We start from the raw sequence: 12,979 nt of genomic DNA, 5'->3' as shown, positions 1-12,979 counted from the left end.
ACCTGAGTGGTGTGGTCTGCGTGCGGCTTGTGGGCCAGGGAACCCCCAGTGATGGCTGGGGCGGAGCTTGGGAGAGAGCCCCCTACCGGCCGAGGATGAAGCTGTCGTCTGCAGCGGGAGCCACTCCCAGCCTGGATCCAGACCCTGCGGGCGCTCCTGGAGACCCTGAAGGCGCTGCACCAGGAGCAGCCTAGGCTCCTGCACTGTTTCTGCTTATAGCCAATCAAGGGACAGTCTCCGAGGACCAAGTTGGCGTGGCTTTTCCAGGCAACCATCTTCCCTCCAACCCCAACTGAGGAAATACTTCTTAACCCCCAAGCTGGTGAAGATATAGGATGCTCAGACGGCCCAACATCCCATCTCCACGGCCAGACGACCCTGCCAATTCTTTAAGAACCTAAAATTTTCTAATTTGAACCTCTTTCATTCTATCTTCTGATCCATCTCCCTCGTTTCGTCCCCCTTTGGAGACCCAGGGACCCAAACACCCTTATCCTCAGCTTACTCCAAACTCATCCATCTTTCTGTAGGGATCCAGGTAGTGGGACCCTTCTGACTCTAGTCCAGTCCTGGTACTTTGGGGGATCCAGACTTTTACCCAGCTTACTTCACCTTCATCCCTTAAGCCAAACCTCTGGAGGATCGGCCCATGTGAGATACTGTGGGAACGATGATGTTGAGGAACACCAGCCCTCTGGGCTGAGGTGCACGCCCATTATGGTCCCCTTGGACATCCTTTTAGCGCCATTCATTGAGTGGAGAATTCCGGCCTAGCCGAGCCAATGGTCAACATCTCTGCCCACCATCTTCATAGCAGGGCAAGCTAAGACACGGCCCTCCTGCTGCTGTCGCTCTCTCGGCAGCGCGACCGCCACTAGTTAAGACTGTTGGTGTGATCAACAGTGGCTATTCAAGGCCAGAGGCCTGGAGCTGCAGGCCCACAGCGCAGGCTGTGCCTGTGTCTCTCCGCATTCTGACCGGTGGAGAAGGCCAGTATTGTCTTCCGCAGCAGCTCCTGGGCGCAAGTGTAGAGCCAGCAGCTAGGGCGCCTGCAGCGACCAGTCGCTTGCCTAGGCTGCACCAGCTCTACTTGGCATCCCGGCCGTGCTCACAGCTGGCTGACTTGTCAGATCAGCCTAGGAGGGTTGAGCTGGCCAAGGGTCGCACTGCGCAGTGCCTGCTGGAGGGCTGGATGTCTAAGGCCTCTGGGCCTCTTCTCCAGAAAGGAGCAAGAAGCTCTTCCTCCCCTCCCCTCCTGCAGATCCTAAGGCAGCCCCACCCCTGCCAGCCCCAAGCTCCGCCCCTCAGAAATAGGCTATTTAAAACAAACAAACAATATCATATTTGCTTTTCATATTTAATTATTTTTTTGTATGTGTGAGAGCGTCACTGTAGGAGTGTAATGGTCAGAGGGAGGTTTGGGGGAGTTCAGGGAGTTCTTTCCTTCCGCTATGGTGATCTAAGGAATCAAATTCAGGTTGTCAGGCTGAGTAACAAGAGCTTTGACCACTAGGCATCTTGTGGGCCCTAACCTCTAATTATTTCTTTTTTTAGAGTTATTTTGTTTCATGTATATGAGTGCTTTGTCTACATATACTGGTGCCAGAATGATCAGAAGAAGATACTGGGTCCTTTGAAATCACAGTTACAGATGACTGTGAGCCACCATGTGGGTGCCAGAAACTGAAAGCAGGCCCTCTGCAAGGGCAACGAGTGCTCTTAACTGCTGAGCCTTCTCTCCAGCCCCTCTCCTCCTTTAAAGGTTTGCTTTTAATTTCTTAAAACATTGTGGAGGGCTGGAGAGATGGCTCAGTGGTTAAGAGCTGGGCTGCTCTTCCAGATGACGCAGGTTCAAACCTCAGCACCCACATGGCAGTTCACAACTGGGACTCCAGCTCCAGGAGATCTGTCACCGTCACGCTAATGCACATAAAATAATTTAAAAAAAATTGTGGAGAGGGAGTAGGAACTTGGATTGGGTATGTATAATGAAAAAAGATAGTTTGTTTTCTTTTCTAAAAAATAAAAAAAAATGGGGCTGGAGAGATGGCTTAGTGGTTAAGAGCACTGGCTGCTCTTCCAGAGGTCCTGAGTTCAATTCCCAGCAACCACATGGTGGCTCACAACCATCTGTAATGAGATCTGGTGCCCTCTTCTGGTGTGTAGGCATACATGGAGGCAGAATGCTGTATACTTAATAAATAAACAAATCTTTTTTAAAAAAATTAAAATGTATTTTTATTTTATGTGCATGGTTGTTTTCTCTGCATGTATGTCTGTATGCAACGTGTGTGCAGTACCGGAGGGGGCCAGAAGAGGACGCTGCATTCTTTTGGACTGGAGTTACAGGTGGTTATGCGACTCCACCTGGGCATTAGGAACCAAACCCAGGAGCTTTGGAAGAGCATCCAGTACTCTTAACCATCGAACCATCTCTTCAGCCCCTAGGTTTTGATTCCTAAGCCCCTAACTTTTCTTATCTTGCTAAAAACACCCCAAAATGCCCTTGCCCACATCAGCTCCTGATTTAGGGGATTCTCTTGCGAGATCACTACCCACTCTGTGCACAGCTACTGACAGGCCCCTTCAGGGTTCTTCGCCGTCCCGAAGCGAAGAACGTCCTTCCTGGCTTCTCTCTTACACCCCCTGGTGGAAGCGAGCAAAAGTGCGTGCAGCACTCAGCCCCTAGTAGGAGAGTCCTGTATCTGTATCCTTGCTCCCTCCCTAAAGTCCCAGAGCTGGCCTCAGGCCCCTGACCTCAGCTTCTGTTTATCCGGAAGGCACTGCCTTTCTCCTTGCCCGTTTTTCTCCTCCACTCTGAGCGTCTCTCTAAGATTTAGCTCTCTCTGTGACCTATCCCTCTAGCTTCGCCCACTGCCCAATGTGTATGAGACTTTGTAATGGAAACATATTTCTAATGCTCCCCATTTGGGTTCCCGTGTTTATCTCTGGTGAGGCATTTTCTGAACCTTTCCGCCCAAGAGGGATTGGGGGGGGGGGCGGTTCCTAAAAAATTATTCAACGACGGTTTCGCTGTTCAAGGCTCCATCCGGCAAGCGGTTCTGACTGGGCTGGAAGCCCGAGGGCAGCAGAGGGCTATCCCATGATATTTCTGGATCCGTCTCTCACCATTCCTCTAAACAACGTGTGGACTCCCCCACCCCCTTAGACAACATCTCATGTATCCCGTAGCTGGGCCTGAATTTGAGATGTAGCTGGGAATGGCTTTGACTTCCTGATCTTCCTGCTTCTACTTCCAAGTGTAGGGATTACAGACATGCCTGGTGAGACTCAGTGCTGGGGATGGAAGTCAGAGGTTCGGTTTGTGCATTTTTGGCAAAGGCTCTACCGATTGAGCTGCACCCCAACCTAACCCTGGATTCGTTTTGCTTAAATATGAAAAATGACTTGTGTTTATAGGGTGTGGTCTCCTTTGTTGGGTCTCCACGCTAACTAGAGGGAGAGAACAAACCCAGGAAGATCCAAGTGGCTTCTAAGTCTCTCTCAGTTGCCAGAAGCCTCTTCAGAGTCTATAACCTAAGCGGTCCAAGCCCCGAGCATGCGCGGAATCTCTCTCTGGGCGATGCTATCGGCTTGAACTTCTCGTTGGAGAAGGGAACAGTTGCTAGGGAAATGTTACCTTCAGGACAGCGTTTGCTGGAGATGGTATCCAAGGTGTGGGCTGTGAAGGGCTCCAGGAGGTTTCAATGCATGAAAAGGGGACAGTCATCGCTGTCTAATCCTTCCCAGTACAGCCATTGCAGACTCTGCCCTGTCTTAGCCTGGCCATGCCACCTTTCTGGTCGTTTCCACTATGGCCATGTGGCACTAAAAGATCTTTGGTCTTTCCTCTGTGTGTGTATGTTTCATTTTTGACCATGGGGAAGGATGACTCCCTCCCCCCATCAGCCTGTATTCAAGAGGCTCTCCAAGCCAAGCCCGGTAGCAATTGGGCTAATGACTTCCTGGAGCAAAGGGCGGGGAGAGATGCTGTCCATTGCACTCCCCCACCTCCACCAAACAGAAGAAAGAACCCAGCTTGTGCCCTGGCTAGCCCAGGGCCTCAGTTTCCCCTGGACATAGGAATGAATTGCTTCCTAAATTCTTGGGTTCGTCTCCTGAGTTCACTCTGTCATCCAAGACCAGTCTCTCTCTCAACCCCAATCCAGGCATCTGGCTCCCACCTCTTTAGACTGTGCTTTTCAGACGTTCTCTGTCTTTCCTCATTTCTGGGTGGGCAGCGCGTGACAGAGAGGAGGAGGTGAAAAGAACCTGGGCACCGCCCCCCACCCCCTTCTGCTCCAAGAGCGGCGGAGACTGCGATCCTCAATTTTACCACACGGGGGCGCCAGGACAAGTGCGGACGCGGGCGAGGCAGCGCAAGGTGGTTCTCGTCCGTGTGAGTGCGCCCATGGGTGTCTTTGTGTGTCTGCGTTTCTGTACATACGTGTGCGAGCCAAGGGTTGTCTGGGTGGGATGTATTCGGGGCAACAAACCTGATGTATCCTCTGAAACAGGTACTCCAAGTGTCTTTTCTTTTTATGAGGATGCTTAGTGTCACTGGCTATGTGTGGATGGCGAGGCAGGCGACTTATGTGTATTGTCGCGTGTACATAGTGCCGGCTGTGAGTCCCCGAAAAGGCGTCTTGATTTTTTGAAGTCACGTTCCATGAGGCTTTTTTTTTCTTTTTTCTTTATTTTTCTTTTCTTTTCTTTCTTTCTTTTTTTAACCCTCTCTCCCACCACCCTGGGAGAAAAAGGGAATAAGGGCTGTCAATGAGAATTGATATCACTCCGGGCAAATCCTCAGCATTAAGTCTGGGTGACTGTGCCAAGTGTGACATTGTGTTTGTTAAGTGGGTGTGTCTGAGAGTCGGAGAGTAACTCGGTAAGAGGGGGATCGGGTCCTGGGACAGGTGGATTTTGGAGGGGGTTGGAGCAAGATTTCCCATATTAGTGGTGAATACCACCTTCATTGTATGTGTGGATGTGTGTGTGCGCGCACACGCACAAACGTATGTGGTGTGTAACCCTTCCTAGGTCTCTCAAGTAACAGTTTCTCTGTGTCTCTCCCATCTCTGTCTCTTTTCCTCGTTGCTTGGTGACTCATCTATGCGGCAATGGCCTCCCCCGGCTTGCTGGGTCTCCCTTCCCCCACTCAGAAGTGGGTGGGCAGGGGTCTAATAGAATGGGACCTTGGGATTAAAATTCAGAGTGGGAATCCCCCTCCCCACAATGTATCATTCGGAACCTTGTTGGCCCCCCTCCCTGACCCTCTCTCCAAGTTCCTTCCCAAACTTCCCCAGCTTTGGGTTGACTTGGGGGGGTAAGACATGAATGGATTCTAAATCGGACCATTCTCAAGGGTCCTTAACACTTTTTCTCTTTTTAGTTCAAAGTGGAGACCCCTCTCTCCTTATCAAGCGCCCCTCTCCTTGCCTATTTCCATCCCTTCTCATGGCTGACGAAATGAATGGCTGCAGAGGTGAGTCACCAGTTGGGGGAGGGGAAGCAGGAAGAGGGGGTTGGATGAGCTGCAGGGCTGGGGGTGGGGAGAGAAGCCCCTGCTCTTCCTCTCCCACTCTTCCTAATGCCCTTCCCCCAGCCCTCCTCCCTGTTTTTCCAAACCTTCAACGCTGTGATCATGGCTCTGCTGAACCTCACCTTCTCCTTCTACCCCTGGAATGCATGAGATTCAGATACCAGGACCAAGGTGCACAGGTCCATATGCACAAGTCAGAGCAGATACCTGGTGTCCCCTCCAGGTCCTCATCTTAGTTACACCTTTTCTAGTTGTCTTTCCATGTCATTATCCATCTGGCCATTTCCCTCCTCTCCCGCAACCTAGGGACCTGCCCCTTGTCTAGATCTTTTCCTATGTAGAGGCGGCAGAGTCTTAAGAGGTGGTTGATAGGACTGGGGGGGGGGGGAGTGGAGCTCCTTCCGTAGAGTCCTTACTCAGCATACATGGAGCCCCGAGTTCAATCCCCAACACCGCATAAACTGAGCACTGAGGATTGCATCTGTAATCATAGCACTTAGGAGGGGGAGGCAGGACCAGACAATCAAGGTCATCTTCAGTTAGTGATTTAGTGAGTTGGTGGCCAGCCTGTGCTACTTGAGACCCTGCCTCAGAAACAACAAAACAATGTAACTACAAAGGGGGAAGTCGTGAGAGCATCTGTCATCCCTGGGAGAGGAGGGATGTGTGCTATGTGAATGAGCTGAGCTAGGGACCAGGTAGAGAGACACAGAGTCCCAAGAGCAGGAAGGCAGAGGGGCTTGACCCTATGAAATGAACTCATCAAACCTGTCTGCTATCTGGGCCCTTCTTGCCCATCTCCACCCTATGACGACCAAGGGTCTTGAGATATGAGTTTATGCGCAGTTACTTGGGTTTCCAAATAAGGGGAGGTGAGGATGACAGAGAAATAGGGAATGCCCCTAACAGCCTGGGATAAGGACTTGGGGGAGAGGAGCTGCAGATAAACGGCTTCAATTATAGACTTTATTGTCCTGAGATTTGCAAGGCGAAGAAAGGAGAGGGACAAGAACGGTACAGAGTTCACATAAGCATGGATCCCCAGAAAGGCACACACACTAAGCCAGACACCAGATCTGGGAGCATTCAAAGACCCCAAATAGCACAGGTGTCTGCCGAGAGTTCCAAGAGACTAGAATTTACCCTGTGCAGCAACAGCCACACAGGTGGTAAGAGAACCCCCCCCCCCAACTCATTTAAACTGGAACCGCATCCATCCAGTCTCAACCTGATTCCTTCACTTGCTTCTTCCTATTTCTCTTTTTCTTCTCTGCCTTGGGTCTCTTTACTCTCTGCCCAGAGAAACGCTCACACATGTACACGCATGCATACAAGATACAAGTCCACAGGTATCTGGTTTCTCTCGGGGTCTGTCTCCTTTCCCGGGATCTCAAACTCAGACTCTCAATCCCCTCAGTCACCCCTCTTTGGCGAGCTCTCTCCCCCATCTTCCTCTCGCTGAAGCGCCCCCCCCCCCACTTCAGACGTCGGAACCAGCAGCCTTCTGATCTTCCTTAAGGAAGGTAATGCGACCCTCTCCTTAGCCCACTGCTCAGGATGAAGGGAAATGGGAGGGGAAAGGAATGGAGGGGATTCTGGCCTCTGGCCGCAGGCTCTGGATGGTGGTGTGGGGGAGTGTCCGTCGCTGCTGCAGTGGTGGTGGTGGGTATCTCTAGGCCCTTCTCCCTCCCTTCTTTGGAGTGTATACTGTCACCTTGGTTCTCAAGTTGGTTTGTTTGTTTCTCTCCTTTAGCCCGCTCCTTCAACCTGCTTCAGGTTCTTTTTCCGTCCCTTCCCCCTGCCCCCATCTCTTCCCTTTCCTCCCTTACCCCACCTTTTTCTCCGCAGAGCTGATGGGTTTTCTTCTGGGAAAGTCAAGTCACTGATGGAAGGGAGAAGCCACTGCTGGTTATAGAGGGAAAGCACGTGAGTGTGTGTGTGTGTGTGTGTGTGTCCATGCCCGCGCGCAGGCGCGTGCACGAGCTAGGGGCTTAGAACAAGGGTCAGTTTAATGGTGGGATAATGGTAGGGCTAACTCTGAAAGAGGCGCTGAGACCCTCCACACACACCCATCCTGGTTTCCAGATTGTTGGGGTGCTGGGGGGGGGCTTTTCGTGTGCCTACAAGCACCCCTGTGTCCGCAGTTCTTGTGTTTCTGGTATGTGTCATTGTCACCCCCCTTTCCCTGCCCACGCCCCCGCACTGCTCTCCGTCCGCCTGTACCGCAGCCCCCTTCAGCCTCCCTCCCTCCCTTTCGTTCCTGCAGTAGCTGCTCCCTGGGCCACCTTTCCCTCTCCTCTACCCCCTCCCCATTTCCGTCCTCCCATCCCACCTCCGCCCACGTCTGGTCTCCCTTCACCGGACCCGGCTAGCTGATAGATTTTCTGCGCAATCTCTGCGTCATCGCCCCCCACTCCCGGAACCTCTAGCTGTTCAAGCCCCCAGCCCCAACCCCTCTGGGCAGGAGATACGGTCTAAGGGTCTGATGGCTGAGAGGGTCCATCTCTGACGTGGCAGTGCACCCCCCCTCCGGTCGCATTCAGACCTCCCCTTTAAGCAGCAGAGAGAAATGGAGTTGAGTCACCCTCTCCACCTGCTCAACCCCCTCCCCACCTGGTCTGGTCTCGCCCTCCAAATGTCCTTGGGTGGGGGCTGTGGGGGAGAGGAAAATAAGCAGAAGGATGTGGGAGAGGTGAATTGAAAGGGGGCACAACAGGGTCCCCTAACACGCACAGCAGAGTCCGCTGGCCAGAAGGACAGACACACCTTTTTCCCCACCCCCTCCAGACACGAACCCATCGTGAGCAGACACGACCCAGAGGCACACACATCGTCAATCTTTCCCTTTTCTCTTCCGACTAGGACCCTTTCCAAGGTGATTACCCAAACCGCAATATCCACCCATCTGCCCTGGCCCTGGGCGGGCATTCCGCACCGCAGATCCACTCCCTCCTCTCAGGTTCACGCCGTCCTTGGGCGTGCTCCCTATAGACCACGCTGTGGCGGCGGAGTAGCGAGCTCGACCCCCTCCCCGGCTTTCAAACCCTTACCGTCCCCCCTTCCAGTATTGATCTCTTACTGACGCCCAGTTAGTTGCTGGCGGTGCCCTCTTCCTAGCCTATTCTGCTCAGCAACGCCGGCTCTGCGCCGCAAGTTGCTTTGTAACCCACCCTCCCGCCTTCTGGCTCCTCTGTACCCACCCTTCCATTCATTCTTCCATTCATTCATTCATCCTTTTCTCCTCGTCCCTCCTTCATTCATTCATAGCCCCCTGCCCCGCCCGCCTCGACATTTCATTCATTCATTCATTCATTCATTTCCCGGAGCTCGGCTAGCGCACGCCCCTCCAGCCGAGGGCCTCACTGCGCAGGCGCAGGCCGGGAGCGACGCTCATCCTCCAATCACTGGACACCCACCATCACCCTGCACCCGCCCGCTTCCCCATGAATGAACATTGACGTCAATGGGGCGGGGCGAGCCCACGTGACCCCGCTCGCTCCCCTTTATAAGGCGGCGACGCGGGCGCTGTCCAGCGTGCTGAAGCCGGAGCGAGAGAGCTGTTGCTGACCCAGCTGAGCCCAGCTCCTAGAACGCCAGCCTCGACCATCGCTGATACTCCAGCCGCGGGACGGAGTCAAGGCGGACGGGTCCCGATCTTCTCCCTGTCCCGACCCTCCTCTCCACCTTCCGCCGTCGTGACACCGGCTGGTAAATACTCCGATGTCCATTTCTCCAACCCTCTTTAGTCGTGGGCGTGAAGGGAGGGTTTTTTTTCCCCCCGAGTGGGGTATTGAGAACACAGCGGGGTGCCCCCGAGAAGGGTCTTTGGTAAATGGGGGAGTCTCTGCTTTTCTGTCGCTGATGAAGTCGCCCACGCACCATCCGGGGAGTCCTGTGGGGAGGGAACAGATACCCCCCCTCCTGCTTATCCTTGTACGCGGGCGCTGGCTGAGAGATGACTTAGGGAAGGGGGAGACAGGAGGCACTGGGCACCCAGAACGAGGACTGCGGACGTTGTTTTTCATTTGCACGACTCTAGAGATCGCTACATCTTTCTTGTTCTCTGCTAAATGTGTTCTCTTCGGGTAAGGTTAGAGAAATGAGGGAAACCCCGGATTTCCTGCTTAAAGGTGGGGGAAGGGAATGCAGAAATAGAAACCGGGGGATTCTTACAGAAATTCTCTATTTCTTTTGTTTTTTTCTATTTTTCAGTCTCTGGCAGCCCGTTGGTCATGAAAACCCTCACGTTGCCGGCATCCGTCCTCTTCTGCTTCCTTATACTGATCCAGGGGCTGGAAGCAGCGCCCCCCAGGCGCTCCGATGCTTATCCTCCACCCCTCGGCTCTGAGCATAAAGAGCTGGTAGCTGAGGACGCAGTGTCCCGGCCAAAGGATGACAGCGTCCCAGAGGTCCGAGCCGCTCGGAATTCTGAGCCTCAGGACCAGGGAGAGCTCTTCCAGGGCGTGGATCCCCGGGCGCTGGCCTCGGTACTGCTGCAGGCACTGGACCGTCCGGCCTCGCCCCCGGCGGTCCCAGGAGGTTCCCAGCAGGAAACACCCGAAGAAGCAGCAGAAGCTCTTTTGACAGAGTCCGTGCGCAGTCAGACCCATAGCCTCCCGGCACCAGAGATCCAAGTGCCCGCTGCAGCCCCCCCTCGCCCTCAGACTCAGGACAACGATCCCGAGGCCGACGACCGCTCAGAAGAGCTGGAGGCGCTAGCATCCTTGCTTCAAGAACTTCGAGATTTCAGTCCGAGCAATGCTAAGCGCCAGCAAGAGACGACCGCAGCAGAGACGGAAACTCGCACGCACACGCTGACCCGAGTCAATCTGGAGAGCCCCGGGCCAGAGCGCGTATGGCGCGCTTCCTGGGGAGAGTTCCAGGCGCGCGTCCCGGAGCGCGCTCCTCTGTCACCCCCGGTCCCTTCGCAATTCCAAGCTCGAATGCCCGAAAGTGCTCCCCTCCCCGAAACCAATCAGTTCGGGGAAGGGGTGGCCTCCCCTAAAACACATCTAGGTGAGACTTTGACACCCTTAGCTAAGGCGTACCAAAGCCTAGGTGGCCCCTTCCCCAAGGTGCGCCGGCTTGAGGGCTCACTCTTGGGCGGCTCCGAGGCTGGAGAGCGCCTCCTTCAGCAAGGGCTGGCTCAGGTAGAGGCAGGGAGGAGACAGGCGGAGGCCACCCGGCAGGCCGCAGCGCAAGAAGAGCGGCTGGCCGACCTCGCCTCCGACCTGCTGCTCCAGTATCTGCTGCAGGGCGGAGCCCGGCAGCGCGATCTCGGGGGTCGCGGGCTGCAGGAGACGCCGCAAGAGCGGGAGAGCGAGAGGGAGGAGGAGGCGGAGCAGGAGAGACGCGGTGGTGGGGAGGACGAGCTGGAGGAAGAGGATGAGGAGGCGGCGGAGGCGGAGGCAGAGGCAGAGGAGGCAGAGAGGGCGCGGCAGAACTCGCTCCTGTTCGCCGAGGAGGAGGACGGGGAAGCCGGAGCCGAGGACAAGCGCTCCCAGGAGGAGGCGCCAGGCCATCGGCGGAAGGATGTAGAGGGGGCAGAGGAGGGAGGGGAAGAGGACGACGACGACGAGGAGATGGATCCGCAGACGATCGATAGCCTCATTGAACTGTCCACCAGACTCCACCTGCCAGCCGACGATGTGGTCAGCATCATCGAAGAGGTGGAGGAAAAACGGAAGCGGAAGAAGAACGCCCCTCCCGAGCCGGTGCCGCCCCCCCGGGCTGCCCCAGCCCCCACTCATGTCCGCTCCCCACCGCCCCCACCTCCCTCCCCGGCCCGGGATGAGTTGCCAGACTGGAATGAAGTGCTCCCACCCTGGGATAGGGAGGAGGATGAGGTGTTTCCCCCGGGGCCCTATCACCCCTTCCCCAACTACATTCGGCCGCGAACACTGCAGCCACCCGCATCCTCCCGCCGCCGTCACTTCCACCACGCGTTGACACCTGCGCGCCACCATCCCGACCTGGAGGCCCAGGCCAGGCGCGCGCAGGAGGAGGCGGACGCGGAGGAGCGCCGGCTGCAGGAGCAGGAGGAGCTGGAGAATTACATCGAGCACGTGCTGCTGCGCCGCCCGTGACCCGCCCCGGCCCCGCCCACGCGCGCCCGCCCCCAGCTGGGCGCGCCACCACGCCCCCCTCCGTGTCACTCCTCCACCTTCTCGGTGTTTGCATGCGCCCCGGCTCCGCCTCTCGGCTGCCGCCCGGCCCCGCCCCACGTAACCCCGCCCCGAGTTCTGTCGGGACCGGACCTGTCAGACTCCCCCGGGTCTGCAGTCCAGAACTCCTGAAACTCACCGGCGATCCCGGGGCCATCCCAGGCTGGTGGGTGTTTTGTGCGGGTCCCCTTACACCCCCACTTCCTCCAGGGGCCTCGTCCCCATCTAGTTTTGCCGGTCCCAAACGGGAAAACCTGTTCTAATTAATCGTGTGAAGTGTCTGTCTCCCAGCCTTGGGGCCACCCTGGAGCCTCCCTTTCCCCAAATCGCTGTGAACTTCCCCACTTCCTACCCTTCTCTGTTGTAAATACCCCTCACGGAGGAAATAGTTTTGCTAAGAAATAAAAGGGACTATTTTACTAGAGGACTTTGTTTTCCGTTATTCACCAGTCCCCGTGGGCCTGCGTGGTCCTCTCCAAGGGGCGGTGATGGAAGCGCCAACATCACCTGTTCTGGACTCTCTGACCAAAGCCAGAGCTGCCGGGGAGAAAGGTGTGAAGCTGTACCTGGAAATACCTATGTGGGATGGTTCAGTGGGTAAAGGCACATGTTGCCACACGTGACAAGAGTGTGACACCAGGGTTCTTTCCACATGATGGAAGGGGAGGGCTGACTACCACATGCCCACCACGGCACACCCACCCACCCACAGGATAAAAAAAAAAATAAATAAATGTAATAAAAGCCAAAGCAAAATAGGATCTCAATCTCTGCTTTCCACTACCACCTTGTGCCAAAACTGAACCATAATTCCTAGTCTTTGACCTAGGTAAGAGTGGACTCCAGCAAGGGCCAGACGTTTGGTTGGGATATGGCTCAGTTGGTACGAGTGCCTGCCTAGTGTGCACTTGGCCCCTAGGTCTAGTCCCATAAACTGAGTTCATAAAGGGTCAGAAAAAAAGACAAAACAAAACAAAGAAAAAAACAAGAAAAGAGCCAATTGTCTGGGACAAGCCAATTTCTAGAACTCAAATGAAAAAAGGTACCACCTGAGAGATGTTCCTCATTGGGTATCTGGGAGGTTCCCCCCCACCCCAAGTCATCCATGCTCCCCTTCATGGCTCCCTGAATTCCCAGAAACTTGGGGAGAAGGAGCTGACCCCCACACACCTTGTTTTTAATCATTTCTCAATTACCCCCCCCCCAAAACAAAATGAAAATGGAAATTCTCTATGCAGACATCTCAGAAGAGAGAACCTACGACTTCCGGCCT

General features: G+C 55.0%; 1 protein-coding gene across 2 annotated transcripts; it reads left to right on the top strand.

Annotated features, from left to right (window-relative positions):
* Nucleotides 1-5,412: 5,412 nt before the first annotated feature.
* Vgf (VGF nerve growth factor inducible) lies at nt 5,413-12,124 on the top strand. Of its 2 annotated transcripts, XM_041649055.1 has the most exons (4): nt 5,413-5,485; nt 7,391-7,468; nt 9,053-9,250; nt 9,755-12,124. In XM_041649055.1, exon 4 carries the CDS (start codon nt 9,775-9,777, stop codon nt 11,626-11,628), a length of 1,854 nt encoding a protein of 617 aa, XP_041504989.1. In that variant the 5' UTR covers nt 5,413-5,485; nt 7,391-7,468; nt 9,053-9,250; nt 9,755-9,774; the 3' UTR covers nt 11,629-12,124. The 2 variants fall into 2 exon arrangements, with proteins under 2 accessions (XP_041504989.1, XP_041504990.1); XM_041649056.1 differs by lacking the exons at nt 5,413-5,485; nt 7,391-7,468; nt 9,053-9,250 and adding an exon at nt 9,480-9,627.
* The last annotated feature ends 855 nt before the right edge of the window (nt 12,125-12,979 follow it).

This window comes from Microtus oregoni, unplaced genomic scaffold, assembly GCF_018167655.1.
Source record: "Microtus oregoni isolate MIOR12 unplaced genomic scaffold, Mior012 000003F_ref0000135, whole genome shotgun sequence".
Classification (NCBI taxonomy): Eukaryota; Metazoa; Chordata; class Mammalia; order Rodentia; family Cricetidae; genus Microtus; species Microtus oregoni.
Note: the sequence above shows the minus strand (reverse complement) of the source record. Positions and strands in the feature narration are given on the sequence as shown.

What these genes read in the sequence shown, in the direction of transcription:
- Vgf (XM_041649055.1), top strand. Translation starts at nt 9,775, where the DNA reads ATGAAAACCCTCACGTTGCCGGCATCCGTCCTCTTCTGCTTCCTTATA.